Here is a 22,535-nt window from a genome sequence, read left to right on the forward strand (position 1 = left end):
TGCAGAGTGTAGCCAAAAGGAAAAGATTGAAATCTGTTTGCCTTTTCTCCGTAAAGCATCTCGAACTGAAGAAGGCAAAAAATGCCTGTGCAGATGAAGGAATAGGATTCCCAGCCATGTACTCCGATTTGGATTAAGACATTGTAATAGTCAGGCCTCACCAGATTTAAGGCTTTCATAAGGGTGTATATAAGTTTTGGTATCATGTGTTTTCTAGCTTTGTCTGTTAACATGTCATGTCAAGTCCTAGTTTTTTGTATTATAGGGTTAAGAATAGGGAATATCATTTCATCGGTTAAATTCTGTTAGGAATGATCCTGTAGTTATATATTTGTTATCATGTCTTGAATTTGAAATTTTCTATATAATACATAGACGGAAAATATATTTTATGCTATAGGAAGTGGAAGGATCTACACAGATAATGTAAAAATAGTTAATCATGATGAATACAACCACTATTTCATTCTATATTTTGAGTTATTCTCTACCCTGTTGCAAAGCAATGTTAACTTATACATTACTGTGTAATAAATGGAGAACAAAACAAGGCATGGTCAGGTTGGATCTTCCTTCGGTATAATTGTACTTTAACTGTTTAAGGTATGGTAAAGACTAAAGAGGCATAATACAGTCTCAGTTTCTGAAACAATGAAAATAGTATAATCTATACTACCAGAACATACAGGGGATAATATTAAAAGTAATCCTCACTTGCATAGTATACTTGAAAAATTATTATAATCCTTATGAGAAATAAAATTCGTATTTGGTAAGTATTAATTTTGTAAAGAAGGATTCGAATGAATATAGAATGTGACAGAGAAATCTATATAAAGATTTCCACAGTTCTTTCAATTATAATTCAAAATTCTGATTTGGCTTGGGAATACAGTGTTAAATTTCTCAGTTAAATTTCTTTAGTAAACCTAATTGTTTTGTACCCCTTGCTCTCTAAATGAAAGGTTAGTATGAACAAAGAAATTTTTAGTACCATTTAACTGATCTCTTAAGGTTGACTATCAAATGGAAGTTTTAAGATATGGTTACCCTGTCAAGCCTTCGAAGGGATCAGATTTTAAGGTATTTTTATACCTTCCATTCTTATTCAGCGGCCTTGGACTATCGTGTCTACATCTAGTATAAGCAAAACAGAGTAAGCTAGGATCTACAAGCTATGGGTAAACATTATATATTTAGCAGTATCATTCAAACTGAGGATGATTACATTTTCATTGTTCTGAATAGAGATACAGCAAGATTGTTCAATAACAGTCCTTCTGTAGCTATTCTTCGAGCACTCTATTGATCTGTTACACATAGCTGTCATATTATTCTATATGTTTCAACACTTGATCCAGGATCACTTCAAGATCAATAGGATCATTGCATTGAGTATCATGACCCGTTGAAAGGCTAGCAACTTATCTTTAAGTCAGTTTAACCCAGCTAACAGATTACGTTTGTTTCGAAAAAGTATATATTGTAGATCGCAGATTTGATTATCGGGCTTGTATTTGGGGCATAAATCCCCAAGGCAAAGGCTTTCATAAGGCTCGAATATTCTTAAAACATTTCACATAACTCAGAAGACACAATCATAGTTTCAGGAAAAGTATGAAAATGAAATTAACATAGTAAAAGAAATTCTCCTCTAATTTTTAAATATAGAATGGAGCTAACAAAGATTCTATAGGAAGAATAAATATAATAAATAATAAGGAATCAATAAAGGTTTTCCTGATTTTGAAATACTACCCTGATATATTTTAAAGTGTGCTTTTTACTAACCTTTAACTATGAGATTGAAGTGTGTTGGAAGCTGCCCGGTTTCACAAAGCCAAAGAAATTCAGTAATCTAATACCAAAAGCAGTGAAGGAAAGGAACTGAATAAGACTCTAACCAAACAGTCGAAGTTATGTTAACCTATATGTAAGCATAGCTTAAATACATAAATCTCATGTAAACCCAAATAAGGGTAACCATTAAATGTATTTCACCTTTGTAAAAAGAAGGTATGCCTTCTAAAGTCCCCAAAATCTTAAGGGGCAAATGTACTTTCTAGAACAAGACTTCAGTCACTGGCAATACCGGGGTTTTCTTCCCTGTTCTTTTTCCCTTGGTGCACACACTTTGAACGGGGCAAACACAAGATGTAAATTGATTTTGAAATATAATAAATATAGGGCATTTGCCTTTTACCGATAAAATAAATAAATAAAAACCTTTGAAAGTTTTTCTAACTTTTTCAAACAATTTTTTTTTTTTCATAATTTTGGGCTTTACCTTAAGGAAGTCATACCCATACTATCTGCTCTGATACCATGAAACTTAAAAAAAAAAAAATTGTCTAGATGATTGCTTGCAAACAGGCTTGGGAAGCTCTTGAATTTGTAGTAAAACCCTACCCGGGTCTTAATCAAATTGCGAAAAAAATCAAAGTTATTCTCATCAAAAAATTTGCTCAGAATGATTGGCTCTGATAGAGTAAATTTTAATTCTTGCTTTCTCACATGTTTTCCAAACACGAATCATAGGAAAAATAATCTCCACAAAAAATTTCTCTAATACTATGAAATTATTAAAAAACAAAATTGTTTACATGATTGCATTATATTGAAGAGATGAAGTTTTCTTAAATAAAAAATTAGAAGGCAGAAGTCGTTAAGATTAGTGACACTAAAAATAAATGACTAAAGTACTCAAAATATCTAAATCTAAATATAGAACCTTATGGAGCCCAAACTTTTGTAAAAATTAGCACCTCCATTTATGAAATAATCTGGAAAGCCAATGAAGTATTGCCATTGATGTGATGAAAATTAAGAAATTAGTGAACAACGACTACCCTTTGCATTTGAAACTTCAGGAAGTTATTGTTAGCATGAATGCTGATGGTATTCCTTTGGGGAGTATCCTAAGCATTGGAGAGACTGTGTAACATAATTGACATGTCACATTCATGATTGTTTTTGTCATTAATGTCAACATAGTATTGTTTCTATGAAAACTGGTAGAGCAACAAACCGAGAACGAGGTCGTACGGACTATGTATTGATGATTAGGTCAAGCGCAATTGAGGATGTATTCTACATTGCGTCCCGAAGTGGACAAGTGTGCATATAGAGAGTCGAAGACATGCAAAATTTATTCATGATTTACATAGGACAATAAGCAAACAGAGTACCTGATAAGTGGTTTTTGATGTTTGGATTGTATCTCTTTATAGAGATATAATCGTGATGAGCGTAGTTAGACAGTGACAAAAGACAGTTTGATGACGATGTCAGTAAGTGCACAAGGTCAGTGGTTGCACATGTGAGAAGTTGTGATGACTGTATGCTGACAATGTTGTGTACTTGTAAAATAATTGTAATATCTTAATGATGTCCTATTATAATTAATTATGAAAGCCTCAAGGCCGACTCAAGGAATTATTTTGAGGACATGGTATAAAGGAAGGTTATATTCCTTGTTGTGAAGTGTGTGATTAAAAGTGTCAAGTATGAATTGACCAAATGATATGTAAATGCGTGTAAGCGATCCAAGGGATTATTTAGATGCGAAGTTGGTGATCTGGTATTGAGATCAGAAGAAGATTGGTCCGGTCAAGAGGATAGAGGGGTTCGAGATGATCCATTTCTAGTATTCTGCAAGGAATAATACAAAGACTAGTTGGATAGTGAGTTTAGTAGTCTTGCCCTTGAAGCTATTTGGACAGTGGGTCCTTCTACCTTCTACAACTCCTTAAAGGGTTGGCACAACTCCTAACAGGGTTGGAATCTTCTAATAGGGAGTCAAACTCTCTTAGCAAGGACTGATATATATTGAATGTATTTCATTGGCTCCTAATAGAGTCCATCCTCTTACAAAGAACTTTTATATTAGTACATTATTTTGTGGGTACCATCCCCACCCTAGTTTTCCCTTTGATCAAGGGTTTCCTTAGTTAACATATCTGGTGTTATTGTGTATGTGTATCTTCTTTTGTTGTGATTATATTGCTCACATGGTTAAGGATTAATAAGGTTGATAAATGTTTTATTACTTGGATTACTGATTCAGCCCCCCAACTCTCAGTTATCTTGGTGGACTTTACTTTCTAACAATTAACTTAATCACCCAATTGCCTAGACAACTATTTTGCTTATTTAGAGAATGAATTCTACCAATTTTCCTTACAATGTCGCAGAATATGGCATACAAGCATGGGATTGAAGTGTTCATGGATGTAGTATTCAACTATATTGCAGAAGGAAATGATTTGGGTCAAACTTTATCTTTTAAAGGCTTGGATAGCAATATATATTACATGCTTGCACTCAGGAGTGAGTTCTATTATTGTTTTGGCTGTGGCAATAAAGAATTCATGCCTGTGTGCTTATATTTAAAAGATGTAATCAAATTAGTATCATTCATGGACATTGACAGTTAGTATATGAATTCACAGACCGAGCATGTAAAAAAAAGATTTTATACAAAAGATAAAGTTGCAATGACCATTCATATAAGAAGATAGAGTTAGATTTTATACAAAAGATAAAGTTTCAATGACCATTCATATAAGCAGACAGAGTTAGGGTGACAAAACATAAAAATCAGTATGTAACATATAGGATCTAAAGTCTTGAATGAATTGATGATACATCTTTAACAAACATTGGAAGATAAAATACATATATTGAACCAAATTCATGTAGACACAGATGTTAGTTGCATACTCTCCTCTATGCCTAAACTTGAAAGTTCATCTTTGTTTCCATATATTAAAGATCTTAGTCATGGACCAAACAAAGGACATGACTCTATGCAGAAATTTGAAGTCTATGATATAGGACATCTGATGGCTAGGTCTTTCCAGGATTGCCGGTTTCTGGACTTTCCTCTTTCAGCATCTTTTAACAAACTTGTCCTTGGAAAGGAGCTTGATATACATAAAATTAAATCTTTTGCCACAATGGGTTCTGGATATGTTGTTGGCAATGTTTGAATCATGATAAAAGGAAGGGCTAAATAAGGAGGAAATATTGTTAGTTTGTGAAGCTACGCATTCTGGAATCTTCAACGATTTGAGAAGAGGCAACGATATGGATATTTGCGTAAAAACAATTGCTCTTGCAAAGGCAAAGGATGAATACAAAAAATGAAATTTATAGATTTTCAGCAACAACTTGAAGATGATTCAATGTTGATGGCGGTAATTGCTCGTTCAAAACGACAAAATTTGTAGTGACAAGTCCGACATATCTGTGATGCGTATTTATGTGATTGATGAAATCCTTCTGTGAAGCGTTACCGTCAGTGAGTATGAAAGAAAATCCATTGAATACATGAAAGTCTTCAAGGGAAAACAAAATTATACATGATGGATAGTAAAAAAAATTGGGTGTCTTCCCGTCATCAATTCATAAAGTGAAGGAGCAGCTCGAAACTCTATCCATAACGCTGTAAACTGATAATGCGGCTTTGTATTTTCCGGAAGAGATTTAATTTTCTTCCTCGACTTGTTTAGGCGCAACAAAAATCATACATGAATGCCCAATGATTATAGAGCTTCATTTCAAAAATAATTTTTGAACTATAGTCGATCTTTTGAAGTTAACGACAATATTAAGAAAACGCATTATGATGGTGATTAGACTTATTAAAAGTCCCCAATTAAGGATATTAAGCAACAATTATTTTAGAAAAAAAGGATTTAAATGAAGAGGTGTGATTATAATTTAATAGGAAAATTATTTATTTTCAAAAGAGAAACATCCTTTTATATTAAAAAGTCACGTCCTCTTATATCCAAGATATAAATAAGGGATAAATTATTTGTGAATAGGGGAGAAGAAACAAGACACATTCAACAAAAGCAATTAGAGGAAGAATGCTCGTAAGGAGGAATAAGGTGCAAAATATGGCTTTGTAATATGAATTCAAATATTTTATTTTGATAATAAAATAGAAGTCCCTTTGTTTATTTTTATTATAGGCATGGAGATTTAAACTAGAGTTGATTCGTCCTTTATAATTATTTTTAAAATTCCATAAACAATTTAAATGTCGGATAAGTAGGCAGGGTAAGTTAAGGCATTTAAAACTCGATCATTATAGATATATTGAAATATTGAATTGTTTCGGTGTCTATATCCAGTTTGTCCCTACCTTAGGAGTTAAAGTGCAATTTGGACTAGTTTAAAATTGCGTATATATACTTGATCTGTCACGTTTTGATTATTAAATTGTTTATAGTTCAAGTGCATAGAATTTTATAAAGTTGTACGTGATGATCTTCATTGTAGTTGACTCTGTTGCCCGAATGAGCAAAGGCACTGGTCTTTTTATTATTAAAGTCAAAAAATCTATATCTTCCTCCTTACAAGCATCAAATCAATTATTGATAACATTATACAAAACATTCATTCAATTCAAACATTCAACATCCAGTTTCATTTTTTATCGTGTTTGAAAACCTTGCCAATTGGAAAACTCGCAAACACTAAATTCACTGTATAAAAGCCTTGAAAAAGGCAATTAATGTTTGAGGTGAAGGTCTACTGGCTTGGGTGTAGCGAAGCCTAAAGTGCAGGGGAATCAAGGTGATTCTCATTCGTTGGCCAAAATTAATTGTTGAATCCTTTTGGAAATTTGGCAAGCTCTTGGATTTCCAATCTATGGTTTTGGGAACCAACATATTATTGATGGAGCTTAAATTTTTGTTAAAAGTAGCACCTCCATTTATGAAATAATCTGGAAACCCAATGTAGTATTGGTATTGATGTGAGGAATATTAAGAAGTTAGTGAGCAACGACTACCCTTTGTGTTTGAAACTTACAAGAAGTTAACTCAATCACCCAGATACTTGGATAACCATTACGCATCTAGAGAATGAATTCTACCAAGCATTCCTTAAAATGTTGTAGAATATGGCACACAAGCATGGGATTGAGGTGTTCATGGATGTAGTATTCAACCATACTATAGAAGGAAATGATCTGGGTCAAATAGTATCTTTTAAAAGCTTGGATAATGATATATATTACATGCTAGTGGTCAGGAGTGAGTTCTATAATTGTTTTGGCTATGGAAATGAAGAACTTCATGCCTGAGTGCTTACATTTAAAAGATGCGATCAAATTAGTATCATTCATGGACATTGACAGTTAGTATATGAATTCACAGACTGAGCATGTAAAAGAAAGATTATATACAAAAGAAAAAGTTGCAATGACCATTCATATAAGTAGACAAAGTCAAGGTGACAAAACATGAAAATCAGTATACAACAGATAGGATGTAAAGTCCAGAATGAATTGATGATACATCTTTAACAAATTTGGAAGAGAAAATACATATAATGAACCAAATTCATGCAGACATAGATGTTAGTTGCATACTCTCCTCTATGCTTGAACCTGAAAGTCCATCTTTGTTTCCATATATTAAAAATGTTAGTCATGGACCAAACAAAGGATATGATTCTATGTAGAAAATTGAAGTCTATGATATAGGACATCTGATGGCTAAGTCTTTCCAGGATTGCCAGTTTTTGGACTTGCCTCTTTCAACACCTTTTTACAAACTTGTGTCATGTCCCCTCCTTAGTTTGACTATCAGAATCATGGGAGTTAGCCTATTACGGAAGTCTTGTAGGCTAGCAATGTTGGACAGAGACTCACATAGGGAATTTAGTGTCCGGACATGAAATTTCATATAGTTTTGGGCCAGTTTGGTGCAATTCCTTGATTTTAGGAGGTTTCCCTAAAAGTTAGGAGGATGTGGTAGTTTCTAGATATGAGTTATCTTGGGACCAGTTCTTGGTTTCAATTTCAGGATGACAAGATGAGTTTCCTATTTTTTAGGAGCATCCCTAGATTTTCGAGAAGGAACCACTAGTTGACCCATTTTATTTGGCATCAGTCACAGACAAGTGATAGGGTCAGATTCATGTTTGGTTGATAATTTTGGGCTATTATAGGCTATATGGGAAATGTTTTAATATATTTAAATATTTCCTAAGTTAGCTTTTAAATAAATTAAAATAGGGCTATTTATATAGCCATTTCGGAGTAATAAGGGGATATTTGCTTCATTTGGTTAGGTATGCCTATGTGTTATAGCTTGGAATTAATAAATACAATTTTCACTATTCGGAGACTTTTTGGTGCCTTGAGTTGTGGAATTTTAATAAAGTAATGTTCTTCCTATAGCATGGACGCCTTTATTTGGGAAAATGTTATTTTATTATATTTTATTTAAAAGTGCAAGGTGTGAATTTCATTTAGGGTTCGATTTGCACTTGGGAGGAGTTATGAGGAGATGAAGACCTAATTGTTGATCATCTTTTGACATTTGAAGCTTATGATATTTGGAATTGCTTGGGACGAAACCCTCTAGTCAGGATTATTTGGGACGCAAACCTCAACAAGTCTTTTGGTGATTGAATTCTGAGATATTGGTAATAGTGAGATCAGAGGAGCAATCAATTTCTTCCTATACAGCTTTGCATTTGTTGGAGACCCATTTTTAGCTGGGTAGCCATTATTTGCAGCTGAGGTATTGGTATTTGAGGCAACAATCAACATTGATAGTTTTTCTATTTGAGTGCAGAAATCTGATTATTATTCGTGGTACGGTTTGAGGCATTTCCAGATTGTCAAGTATTTTTAATAATGAATGTTGTTTATTATATGTAGTTCATATTTGTTTTTTGGTTGTCTTTTATTTTTGCATATATCTTGAAAAATCCAAAAACAATTGAAAAACCAGCAAGAAACAATAAATCAGAATTGAGCGAAGTCTTCCAGAGATGCCAAACGCTTGCCAAAGACTGAAATTGTGACACAAACAACAATTTCCAAGACCTCTGGTATTAGGGATCTTTCAACTTGTCCTTGGAAAGGACCTTGATATACAAAATGTTAAATATTTAACATGATAATCTATAGATCCTAAAGTGCAGGTTTCACTTAAATCTTCTTAGTCTAGATATCTACAATGGCTTTATATCTACTCTCCTTCCTTCATATGTTAGGTGGCGACTTTTCAAGATCAAATTGCATTTAATACCAAACTAATACAATGTGTTCGTTAGTGTTAATCCTAACTAGTCTTGAAGTCACCGATCCATGAGAAAGGTTATCAAAGCTGACCAACGATAGGGACGTGCCCTTTGCTGGTGACGTCCCTTGGTTAAGATATTTAGAGGGATGATGATGCAGACTTGTAGGACACACAAAACATATTCAGTCTGTTCCTCCAAGCATCAGGTTCAGTAATTAACAGCATTGAGATATTCTCCAATATTGGATCCAATAAATCGATTCTTCCTTCTTGTATCTGAGATAAAGAAATTAAGTGTTCTTCAAACATTGCACTCTAAGGCTATTTTGTCAAGAAGATTATCATACTGTTCTACTTGTAGTTACATATAAAAGATCAGAATTATAAGTATCGAATTCATCAGTATTCAGATCTCAGAAATAGTTATCAGCATTCAAGGAAATAGGAATTAGAAGTTTGATATAAAGAAGTTTCAAAATCTTTACATGGTATTAGAGCTCTGGTAGTCGAACCTAGGCTCTGCAAAATTCAATTATCAGACTCTATATATATCTAGCAACAATCTTCTATCTTCAAATGGCATACACAATCGGACCCGAGGGCAGGTTTGATGGGAAAGAGCACTTTGAGGCCTGGAAATTTAGAATCATGATGACTCTTGAAGAGAACAATGTAAAACAATTTGTTGGTGGAGCATCCAAAGAACCACCAGTTGAACCTCACAAATCTATTTGGAGCAGAGGAAATAGAAAAGCTATTCAAATCATCTTGGATGGAGTAAAAAATGATATCGTACCTATGCTTACAAAACATCAAATTGCCTTTGATATGAATAATGCATTACGAAATGCATATGAAATAAACAATGCAACTAGGGTTCTCGCACTAAAAAGGCAATTGAATCACATTCAAATAAAGAACGGAGAATTGATAAATTGTTACTTCCTAAGAGTTGCTAGCATTAGAGATGAACTATCAAACATAGGAACCACCATTACTGACACAGAATTAATGCTTATGGCTATAGATGGATTGCTAGATTCATGGGAGACATTTGCACAAGGAATAAGTGCTAGAGATAATCTTCCAGACTTTAACAGACTCAAGAACGATTGTCTTCAAGAGGAATCCAGAAAACAAAAGAAAGGGGGGAAACCAAAAGCAGAAGATGAAGAACTTCACGTTCTTAATACAAACTCCTATAAGGGCAAGAAAAAACATTTCAAGAAGAAAAAGGGAAATCAAAAGAATGGAAAACCCAAGAAAGACCTATCTAAAATAAAGTGTTTCAAATGTGAAAAATTTGGACACTACAAATCTAATTGTCCTGAAAATTTCAGACAACAAGCAAACTGTACAAATGTTATTAGAGAAGAAGATACTTATGATCTTCAAAACCGTGTCTTGTTTTCCTTTCTATCAAATGAAATTTCAAATAAAGCATGGGTAATTGATAGCGGATCTTCTAGACATATAACAAGATACAAAGAAATCCTAGACTCTTTATCAAAGAAGGTTAACGATGAAGTTAGAAGCAGTGATAATTCAGCACACTCCATTGAAGGAATTGGAAATTGTACTTTGAAACTAAAATCAGGAAATACTCTTCTTCTTAAGGGTGTACTCTATGTACCAGGAATTAAAAGAAACCTAATCTCTATCACAACACTTGAAGATGATGGGCACAATGTTGCATTTGTGGATGACAAAGTATTAACTTGGGCCAAGAACTCCTCCATCAAGAAAGTAGAGCTAATTGGTCAAAGAAAAGGATATTTATATGAATTGAATACAGATTCTATTCAATCTATTTAGGTCTGAGTTCATGAAGCTACAAATATAAATGAAATATGGCACAAAAGATTAGGGCATCTAAATTTCAAAACTTTATCAACTATGGAGAAGATGGTTACTAGATTATCTAAACTAAATAAAGACCACCCAAGTATTTGCAAAGGGTGTGTTTTGGGTAAGAACTCCAGAAGTCCCTTTCATGATAGTACTAGGAAAACAAATAATGTACTTGAATTAATTCATTCAGATTTATGTGGACCTATGTCTATTCCTTCTCTTAGAGGATTCTGGTATTATATCTTGTTCATAGATGACTTCTCTAGGAAAACATAGATTTATTTTTTAAAATGCAAGGAATTAGAAGAAATCCTGCAAAGGTTCAAAGAATTCAAAACATTAATTGAAAACTTTTCAGTGCATAAAATTAAAACCCTTAGAACTGATAACGGAGGAGAATATACTTCAGATTTGTTTAAGAGATTTTGTAAAGAATCAGGGATTAAAAGGGAGTACACTATTCCTTATAATCCAAAACAAAATGGGGTGGTAGAAAGAAAGAATAGGACGATTATAGAAGCTGCTAGAGCTATGATTTTTGACCAAAATTTAGAATATTATCTTTGGGCAGAAGCCTCTTGTACTGCTATATACATTCAAAACAGAAGCCCTCACTCCTATCTTAAAGATAAAACCCCTGAAGAAGTATTTACTAAAGAAAAACCCAATATAAGTCATCTTAGAATTTTTGGGTGTCCACTATATATCCATGTTCCAAAAGAAAAGAGAACCAAGTTAGAACCCTTTGGGAGGAAAGGTATCTTTGTAAGGTATAGTGAAACATTTAAGGCATATAGGATTTTCATACTTGGACAGAAAAATATTGAACTTAGTAGAGATGTAATCTTTGAAGAATATCTTACATTCAAAAGGGCCATAAGTTCTAATGAACCTTCTCCTTTACCTAGTTCTGAAAGAGATAATGAATTTGGATTCCAGAGGGAGAACTTAGAAGAAATAGAAGATGAAATTCAAAATATGAATCTTGAAGAAAATTTAAAAAAAAGACCACTTTGGGCCATTAAAATAGTTGAAGCAGCCCAAGACTTTGCTGCACCTTCCGGAACAGTTAGAGAAAGCAAAAGACCTAAAAGATTCTTTAGTTATACAACTAACATGAGTGATTCATTCAAAACAGAACCTACCAATCCTTTTGATGCTATTAAACATATGGCTTAGAAAGAAGCCATGACAAAAGAATACCAATCTATTATGAAAAATGATGTTTGGGAAATCGTTCCAAGACCTAAAGGAAAATCTGTTGTTTCTTCAAAGTGGATATTTAAAATAAAGCATGCTACTGACGGTAGTATTGAGAAGTATAAAGTCAGATTTGTAGCGAGAGGATTTTCTCAGAAAGAAGGAATTGATTGTAAAGAAACCTTTGCTCCTGTTGCCAGATATACCTCTATAAGAGTAGTCTTAGCAATTGCCACATCAAAGGGATGGAAAGTACATCAGATGGACGTAAAAACAACATTCCTAAATGAAAAAATTTCAGAAGAAGTATATTTGGAGCAACTTGAAGGATTTAAAACTCATGATCCTAAAACTTTTGTTTACAGGCTCAAGAAAGCTCTCTATGGGCTTAAACAAGCTCCCAGGGCCTGGTATGAAAGAATTGATAAATATTTCACTGGCTTAGGGATTTCTAAAAATGAAGTCAATCACAACTTATATTATAAAAGAGATAAAAATGATGTGGTAATTCTGATACTATATGTTGATGATTTACTAATAACAGGTGATGATCATCTCATAGATTAGTGCAAGAAAGATCTAACACAACTTATATTATAAAAGAGATAAAAATGATGTGGTAATTCTGATACTATATGCTGATGATTTACTAATAACAGGTGATGATCATCTCATAGATTAGTGCAAGAAAGATCTAACTAGAGAATTTGAGATGAAAGATTTGGGTCTTCTTCATTACTTCCTAGGACTGGAAGCACGTAGAATTTTGACAGTATCATACTAAATCAAGGAAAATATACATCATATATTTTAAAGAGGTTTGGAATGTGAAATTGCAAACCCATGTCTTCTCCAATGGAGACTAATCTACATAAACTTAAGGAAGCAGTTGTAGAATCACCTTCCATAGATTCTACTCTCCATAGACAGATGATTGGGTCACTTATGTACTTAGTAAATACAAGACCGGATATTTGCTATGTAGTTAATGCCTTAAGTCAGTTTATGTGTGAACTGAAGGAGATTCACCTAGTTGCAGTTAAACACATTATGAGATATTTACAAGGCACCCTTAATCTTGGACTCAAATATGAGAAAGTTGCTTTAGACTTATATGGATTCACTGATTCAAATTGGGGTGGAAGTGTTAAAGATAGGAAAAGTGCTTCTAGATGTTGTTTTAGTTTAGGATCAGCTATGATATCTTGGATATGCAGAAAGCAGTCTTCAGTAGCACAGAGTTTCATAGAAGCGGAATATATTGCAGCAGTGATGGCCTCCCGAGAAGCAGTCTGGTTGAGGAAGTTACTTGTGGGATTATTTGGGCAAGCTATGAATCCCACAATTATTCATTGTGATAATCAGAGTTCCATCAAGCTCTCAATGAATTTAGTTTTTCATGATAGATCCAAGCATATTGAAATTCCTTATCATTATGTAAGAGATATGGTAGATAGGAATTTTTTAAAATTGGAATACATTTGTACTGCAGATCAGACAGCAGACATATTCACCAAATCTCTATCCAGAGTGAAGATAGAACATTTTAGGAGGAGACTTGGTATGGTTGAGTTGTAATCCATTTGTACTCTTTTGTTTATTAATAAAATAACTTTATTTTTTCAAGCTATTGATTGTTATGGGCTCCACCATTTGTATTCATTATCTTAAAGGTGATGATTTATGAAATACTGAACACTTATATATAAAATTATGAGAGGTGACGATCTCTTAAATAATTTGCTAAACAATAGAGTTCTATTGTAAGATCTAGATGAGTTCAAGATCATATTGTGATGTAGACATTGCTATGTCTACGAGTCATAATTTGGATAAAGAAAGAATTTTAATATTCTCCAGATTTATCCTATAGTTTGGTAGATCTTAAACTCAGGATCTTGTTGTGATATAGAAATACTAGTTTCTACAAGTCACATTTTGTGTTTTATCACTAGTAGCAGTGATTTGTCATATCACAGGTTTAGTAATATGATAGTGTATTATGTGTTCTATAATACCACATACTAAGAAGATTTAGACATATATAGAGTATTAATTCTTGCTTCTTCATCTGTATTGATGTTGCTAGATATAATATCTCTCTATATGATTATCAAGTTAAGAGGGAGTGTTAAATATTTAACATGATAATCTACAGATCCTGAAGTGTAGGTCGCACTTAAATTTTCTTAGTCTAGATATCTACAATGGCTTTATATCTACTCTCCTTCCTTAATATGTTAGGCGGCGACTTTTCAAGATCAAATTGCATTTAATACTAAACTAATACAATGTGTTAGTGTTAATCCTAACTAGTCTTGAAGTCGCCAATCCATGAGAAAGGTTATCAAAGCCAACCAAGGATAGGGACATGCCCTTTGATGGTGACGTCCCTTGGTTTAGATATTTAGAGGAATGATGATGCAGACTTGTAGGACACACAAAACATGTTCAGTCTGTTCCTCCAAGCATCATTGTTCAGTAATTAACAGCATTGAGATATTCTCCAATATTGGATCCAATAAATCGATTCTTCCTTCTTGTATCTGAGATAAAGAAATTAAGTGCTCTTCAAACACTTCACTCTAAGGCTATTTTGTCAAGAAGATTATCATACTGTTCTACTTGCAGTTACATATAAAAGATCAGAATTATAAGTATCGAATTCATCGGTATTCAGATCTCAGAAATAGTTATCAGCATTCAAGGAAATAAGAATTAGAAGTTTGATATAAAGAAGTTGTAGAATCTTTACACATAATATTAAATCCTTTGCCATAGTGGGTTCTGGATATGTCTTTGACAATGTTTGAATCATGATACAAGGAAGGGCTAAATAAGGATGAGGAAATATTGTTAGTTTGTCAAGCTATACGTTCTGGAATCTTCAACGATTTGAGAAGAGGCAACGATATGGATATTTGCGTAATCACAATTGCTCTTGCAAAGGCACACGATGAATACAAAAAATGAAATTTATATATTTTCAGCAACAACTTGAAGATGATTTAATGTTGACGGTGGTAATTGCCTGTTCAAAACGACACAATCAGTAGTGAAAAGTCCGGCATATCTATGATGTGTGTTTATGTGATTGATGAAATCCCTTTGTGAAGCGTTACCATCAGTAAGTATGGAAGAAAATCCATCGAATATATGAAAGTCTTCAAAGGCAGACAAAATTATACACGATGTATAGTAAAAAAATATTGGGTGTGTCCCTATTATCGATCCATAAAGTGAAGAAGCAGCTCAAAACTCTATGCATAACGCTATAAACTGATAACGTGGCTTTGTAATTTCTGCAAGAGATTTAATTTTCCTCCTCGACTTGTTTTGGCTCAATGAAAATCATATGCGAATGCTCAACGATGATAAGGCTTCATTACTAAATTAATTTTCAAGCTATAATCCACCTTTTGAAGTTAACGACAATATTAAGCACACACATTATGATGGTGATTAAACTTATTAAAAGTCCCCGATTAAGGATGTTAAGCAACGATTATTTTAGAAGAAAAAACATTTAAATGAAGAGGTGTGATTATAATTGAATAGATAATATTATTTATTTTCAAAAGAGAAACATCCTTTCATATTCAAAAGTCATGTCGTCTTATTTCCATGATATAAATAAGGGATAAGTTATTTGTGAATAGGGGAGAAGAAACAAGACACATTCGACAAAAGCAATTAGAAGAAGAATACTTGTAAGGAGGAATAAGGAGCAAAATATGGCTTTGTAATATGAATTCAAATATTTTATTTTGATAATAAAATAAAAGGCTCTTTGTTTATTTTTATTTTAGGCAAGGAGATTTAAATTGCAGTTGATTCGTCCTTTATAATTATTTTTAAATTCCATAAACAATTTAAATGTCAGATAAGTGGATAGGGTCATTTATAGCATTTTAAACTCGATCATTATAGATATAGTGAAATATTGAATTGTTTCCATTTTTATATCCAGTTTGTCCCCCTACCTTAGGAGTTAAAGTGCAATCTGGACTAGTTTAAAATTGCATATATATACTTGATCCTTCACGTCTTGATTATTAAATTGTTTATACTTCAAGTGCATAGAACTTTATAAAGTTGTACGTGATAATCTCCATTGTAGTTGACTCTGTTGCTCGGATGAGCAGAGGCACTGGTCTTTTTATTATTGAAGTCAAAAAATCTATATCTTCCTTCTTACAAGCACAAATCAATTATTGATAACATTATACATAACATTCATTCAATTCAAACATTCAGCATCCAATTTCATTTTTGATCGAGTTTGAAGACCTTGCCAAGCAGAGAACTCACACAGTTTAAATTCGTTCTATAAAAGCCTTGAACAAGGCAGTTAGCATTCAGGTGAAGGTCTACCCGCCTGGGTGTAGCGAAGCCTAAAGTGTAGGGTAATCAAGGTGGTTCTTGTTCGTTGGCCAAAATTGGTTGTGAAATCCTGTTGGAAAATTGGCAAAGCTCTTGGATTTCTAATCTGTGGTTTTGGGAACCAACAAAACCTAAGATGACCATTATAGAAAATATAATATTATTAAAACAATCCCTTTAGATTCTCGAAGGACATGATCTAATGTATACTCCACATGCCTACATCTTCTTTGCCTCAGATCTCAGATCTTTTCATGAACCATTAGATATTTTGGATTGGTTTTCAACAATGGAGTAAGAGTATAGTTTCTTGATGAGGAACAACACTAGGGACCTAGTTTGTCGTCCTAAGGGAAGAAAAAAGGTTTGGTGTAAGTGGATTCCTTGAACCAAATATATAGTGGATGGAGTTCTGGATAAGCTGAAAGCACAACTTGTGGCCAAAGGGTTGCTACAAGTTCTTGGTATTGACTACACTAAGACCTTTGTGTCCATGGGAAAATGAATTCCATGGGTTTCCCATTAGTATGAAATCTACATGGAGTAGCCATACAGGTTCGCTGCATTAGGTTGTAGATTGAAGAAGCTTATTAATGGCAACAAATAAGTGCCTTGGGATTGATATGCCAAGATGTGCTCCTTTCTTCTCTAGGTCGTATTCTTAAAATTGTCTACATCTTGAGAAAACATGGCTCGTTTTTTGATCTCCATGTTGATGACTTGATCATTGTATAGATATCATTGACCATCATCCGCTTGGCATGATACATCTGCCATGACAGACTTGGCTTTATTGCACTACTTTCTAGAGCTTTAAATCATTTATTCTTCTTTTGAGATTAGTCTTGCTTAGCTCAAGTATGCATTTGGCCTTCTAACATAGTTTCACATGGTGATTGTAGGCCTACATGTCAATCTATTTATTACTATGACATGGATTCATTTATTAGTTGAAATTTGTATTTTTTTTATGATAGCTATCTGTATTTTTTATGATAGTTCCATCATCTTTTTGATAAGTCAAATTTAATTTTGATAAATAGCTATCTGATTATGTGTTTAATGGAATGCTTTATGCTTTTAGTTGCTTCGGCTCGTGATGATCAAGGGACATGAGGAAGATGATGGTGATGCAGTCCCCCAGGCTGTTCTCACATATGCTATGGAACTCAAACCTTACATTGAAGAGCCTGTACCTCGTGCAGTTCCATCATTGACTGCGAATGTCTTTGACCTTAGACCAAGGGTGCGACATGATTTTGTCCTCTCAAGCAGGGATGCATTGGATGCTTACTGGAAAACTCTTGAATATTGCTTTTGTGCTGCAGATCCAACAATTGCAGCTCGTGCTTTTCCTGGATCTAGTGTACCTGAGGTATTTGTACTTACTGAGGAACTATAAGTTTGTGTTGAAAGAAAATAATATTTTGTTGACTGTGTTCTTTGAATGTTGTATCCTGATCTGCTGCAAATTACTTTCCATTTAATGGACTAGAATGAAGTTCTGCCATACAGTAGTTTTGAATTTATTAATGGCTTAATGTGTTTTTTGTTAATATTATGTTGTGACTGTGCGTTTTTCAAAATTTTCTTCAGATTTTCTTACAACGTTCGTGGACATCAGTTCGGGTTATGAGCGTTGATCAGCGAACAGAGTTGCTGAAGCGTGTTGCAAATGATGATCTTCAGAAGCGCATGTCATTCAAGGAATGTGTTAAAATTGCCAAGGATCTAAATCTTACTTTGGAACAGGTTATACTTTACCTTCATGTAATTAATTCAATATTAGCTGTCATAAAGTTACGTCCCCTAGACAGATATGTATCATAGAGTGGATTTTACTCTTCATCTTGTTAAATTATTTGTTTATTTTGTCCATTGGTTCCAGCTACTTGAATCTTTGTGAATTCCATCAACCAGGCCTAGACAGCTTCCAGTGACAACATCCTTGCTGATTTTCAATCATTATCTATGTATAAGAAGAGACTTTGCAGCTATTTCTTTTATGATTCGTACATCTATTATTGACATTGACAGGGTGAGACAAAGATGCTTCTTTTACAACACATTGGACATTTATAAATTTTTTATTTTGCATAGGAAAGTCCCAGTCCTTTTCTCTCCCATTTTTTTCCACAGCATTTTGTGAGATATATGTAACCATTGCTTCATGTGTTTCTAATTTTTTATAAAAAGTATTGCCAACTACAATTCTTTGTGAAATTTCAGTGTCATTCCATGTCATTTTTAGTGGTTTTGATGGAGCGTTTTTTTTTGTACAGGTTAAGTTTTGTTTTTTTGGCAGGATGATTTTTGGTTTCTTCTAAATAGCTTTCACTGAATGATTTTTGGTAAATACTGGCCTTACTGCTGAGACTTTTCTTGACAGTTCCAATAGCTATTTTCATATAACTTTTAAGGATTTTGTTTCTTGACTTTGTCTGTGATTCTAATGCCATTCTATATATTTTTAGAGGCGAGCATCCTTGAATTTATTATCTAAATATCAACTATTCTTCAAACATTTTTCTAAATACCATCTGTGTTATGGCTTTATTTCTGATACATCTAACAATATTGCATCATATATGTACATAAGAGCTTTGCTTGTTATAACTATTCAAGAATCAGCTCTTCTGTTGTCCATGCCCATAAATTTGAAGCAATTTATTGTTGTTCAATCTTCTTTTTGATCTGATATGATTGAAATAAAAACGTATGACTCAGTGATATATTGGTAATTTTGGTGTTTATCAAATTGTTTTCCAGGTTTGTAAATCTAGATAGTCCTTGTAAATTTGACCACTTTAGTATTGATGCCTATGTAAATCTTCTACATGTTCTGAAGGCTAGCTTTGTACAGTGTAGTTTTTTGGTTTTGAATTAGTCACTTCTGAGATCACTGAAGTACTATACAATCTTCGCAATGTTTAGATGCAAGAGTTTTCTTTTTTGAAACATGCATCTTATATCAATCAATTAGATGAATTTTTTCAAAAGCATGTTTAAATAAGTATTTTAATTGTTAAGTGTTGTTAGTGCAGGTGCTCAGGGTATCTTATGAGAAGAACAGAAAAGCTCGTCTTATGGCAATGCAGAGAGAGGCTTTGAATCCTTCTGAACCAGATAATAAAATGCAAATACGCATAAAAACTCAGCAGCATAGTCCAAAGAGAAAGAGGTCTTCTCTAGAGGACTTTTCAGAATATGACAACCTAGATGTCCAATTCAAAAGGTCATCTCTTCACAGGGAAAGTGACCCCAATGAAGGAACAAACAAAAATGCTGACTTCCATGATGCCACTCTTGTTGAGGAAGGGCGTCATGAACACAAAAACGAAGTCTGTGATGGCAATCATGGAGGTGGGGAAGATCAAAATGATCTTGATGACGAAGATGCTAATGATGACATATTTATTAATCACATAAGTTCTCTGTCTAGGCTTAAGCCTACACGGAAGAGACGTTTTCCCTGGACTGATAGTTTAGAAAGGTGCATACTAAAAATAATTTATATTGAAGCATTCACATCTGGATTTATATCATTTATTTCCTAACCAGACTAATATTCAATGTTCATTTCTCTTTAATTTGGCAGGTCATTGATTACTAGCTATGCAAGATACAGAACAACACTTGGGGCTCGATTTCATCGAGTTGATTGGGTTTCAGTACCTGGTTTGCCTGCTCCTCCAGAGACTTGCCGAAGAAGAATTGCTTCTTTCAAACATGAGCCAACTGTGAGGAAAGCCCTAATGCATCTTTGTAATTTGCTTACTGCACGGTATGCTAAGCATCTCCAACAAATGGATGGAGATCTAATGGCAGATGATGCTGATATAAGAACTTCAGATGGCCCCAGCCAACTCTACCCATTGTGGGATGATTTTGAAGAACCAAGCATTGCAGTTGCAGTTGATGAGGTTATGAGATGCAAATGCATGGCCAAACTAAGTGCAGTTAAAAAGAATGGAGTCTCTAACACATATATGGCAAAATTGTCCGAGTCTTCTCCGTCTGAGAGATTTACCTCCAATGTTTCTATGACTAATGGTTTGGGCCCAGCTTATGTCAGCGAACACCCATGTTCTTCTACAGAACATGCCTCTAAAGCATCCTTGTCGCCATCTCCATGTGCTTTGGCAGACTTTGGCGTTTCTACTTCTGCAAGCTCAGTAGGCTGTGTTGTGGTTTCTGGCTCTGCTGATACACATCCATCTAGTCGAGTTAATATTGGAGGAGGCAGAATGAGGACAAATCGTCGTCGCTTGCCAAAGAAGGTTCAGAAGTTATTGGAGAATGAGGATTTCAGCACTGAAAAGCTTGTGCACAAGTCTGTTGCAGTCGCAAATGCTGTTGAACTCATTAAACTTGTTTTCCTCAATTCCTCAACAAACACTGAGGTTCCCCAAGTGTTAGTGAATACTCTTCGACAATATAGTGAATTTGATGTCTTTGCTGCTTTCAACTTTCTCAGAGCACATGGGCTTGTGGTATGGAAGTTTTCCATTGTCTCTATGTATTCCATTGTGAGAGTATGATAAATATATAAATAACATCGTATTGGACTCAAGTATGTGAAAGTAACCATGTTATAGTGAGACTTAAAATTAATAAGGATAAGTTCTGTATTCTATGCACAAATTCAAATATAGATGAAGGTGTTGAAATTAAATTAACCTAGTAAAACCATGTTGGTATGGGCTGTATGGCCCTTGCTGCCCGTAGAGGAACCTTGACTGGTGATTTTTTCTGTCAAAATTTTGAATCTTAATTTACTTCTGAAATTTCTTTTTCTTTTTCTTTTTCTTGTTTATATTTGTCTTATTAACAAAAGAACCATCTACATAACCTACAGCTGTGCTATGCATTATCAGTCATAGTTTGATGGTGCTGTATGCTGAATGATCATTGTTGACTTTGGTTAGCTCAATCCAGTCTACAATTTTCTATCTCGTTGCCCCTTTCCATTGTTCTAACTTGATTAGTCTGTTCTATGCCTTTCTTAATCATTTTACCATGTGGTTCATCATGAAGAATCTCTGGCATAAACTTCCTGAGATGATTTTATAAAATGCTGAAATAACTTACTAATAAACTTCTTTCCCAGATTAGAATATTATAAGTTGCTTTTTGTTTGACCCTAATCATTTCTTAATGTGGTAATACCTCCGTTTATAAATATAGAATACCTTTTTTCATAAGCTTCTTTTTGAATAAAACACAGGTTTAACTTACTTTGACAGATACATATGCAAGTTCAAAGTCCAAGTACATTATCTCTCAAATTTGTCACTTTACCCTGTAAGCTCTGCCGTTGCTGGAAACTGAAGCAGGTCTTTTCAGGCTCACACCACTCCAGTTGTACTGCATAGGTTGTTTTTGGCTGTGCAAATGTCTGAGATGAATCTCTCTGGATCTAATTGCTCAAAGATATCATTCTTCAACATTTCAAGCCTCACTAATGAGAATATCATCAAGCAAGAAGTTCTCACTATTCTAACTTTCAAGAAAATGCATATTGTCTGGAAGAGTCTATGACATTTTCAAGTCTACAACAATTCCTCGCTTGAAATTCTTCACATCTTTTAAAGCATAAAAGCACAATGCTTTGCTATGCTGGAAATGGAGTTAATACATCAAATCATCTTTTTTTGCCATTTTCCATGACAAGTCCACTGCAGCAGTATTTGTAAGACCAAATGCAAACTGAATCTAGATATTCTTATGCTAACAAAGGGAGATTACTGCATAGGTTTGAAATGCTCGAGAACAACTAATCCATGGAGTAAATCTTAAAAACCATAAAATATCATATTAATATAGAACATAAAACATCAAATGCATTACTTCTTTTAACATCTTGTTAGTGGTTGACATCTCAGTAAGATCATTATGCCTGCTTGTTTTCTTTATCTTGTCACCCAGATACATAATTATGCAAAATATTCCTTAGAATGTCCCTTTATTTGCTTGAAGTGAAAAGTAAAACCAAGAACTGCCATATTTCTTTCTTGAAGTTCCTTTCTGCTCTCTCTTCTTGTTCTC

The 22,535-nt window shown here is 33.8% G+C and overlaps 1 protein-coding gene across 4 annotated transcripts in view; it reads left to right on the forward strand.

The window, feature by feature from the left end:
- The window catches only part of LOC149553473 (B-block binding subunit of TFIIIC), a 190,189-nt gene that overhangs the window by 128,609 nt on the left and 39,045 nt on the right, over positions 1-22,535 (forward strand). For all 4 annotated transcript variants that reach the window (XM_089788919.1, XM_089788922.1, XM_089788920.1 and 1 more), the window contains exons 8-11: positions 17,572-17,862; positions 18,084-18,239; positions 19,532-19,980; positions 20,086-20,980. In XM_089788919.1, coding sequence (XP_089645045.1) covers positions 17,572-17,862; positions 18,084-18,239; positions 19,532-19,980; positions 20,086-20,980 — 1,791 coding nt within the window. The remainder of the gene's footprint in view (positions 1-17,571; positions 17,863-18,083; positions 18,240-19,531; positions 19,981-20,085; positions 20,981-22,535) is intronic.

This window comes from Cupressus sempervirens, chromosome 6 (assembly GCF_028749045.1).
Source record: "Cupressus sempervirens isolate cs-2001-9-10 chromosome 6, ASM2874904v1, whole genome shotgun sequence".
NCBI classification, from domain to species: Eukaryota; Viridiplantae; Streptophyta; class Pinopsida; order Cupressales; family Cupressaceae; genus Cupressus; species Cupressus sempervirens.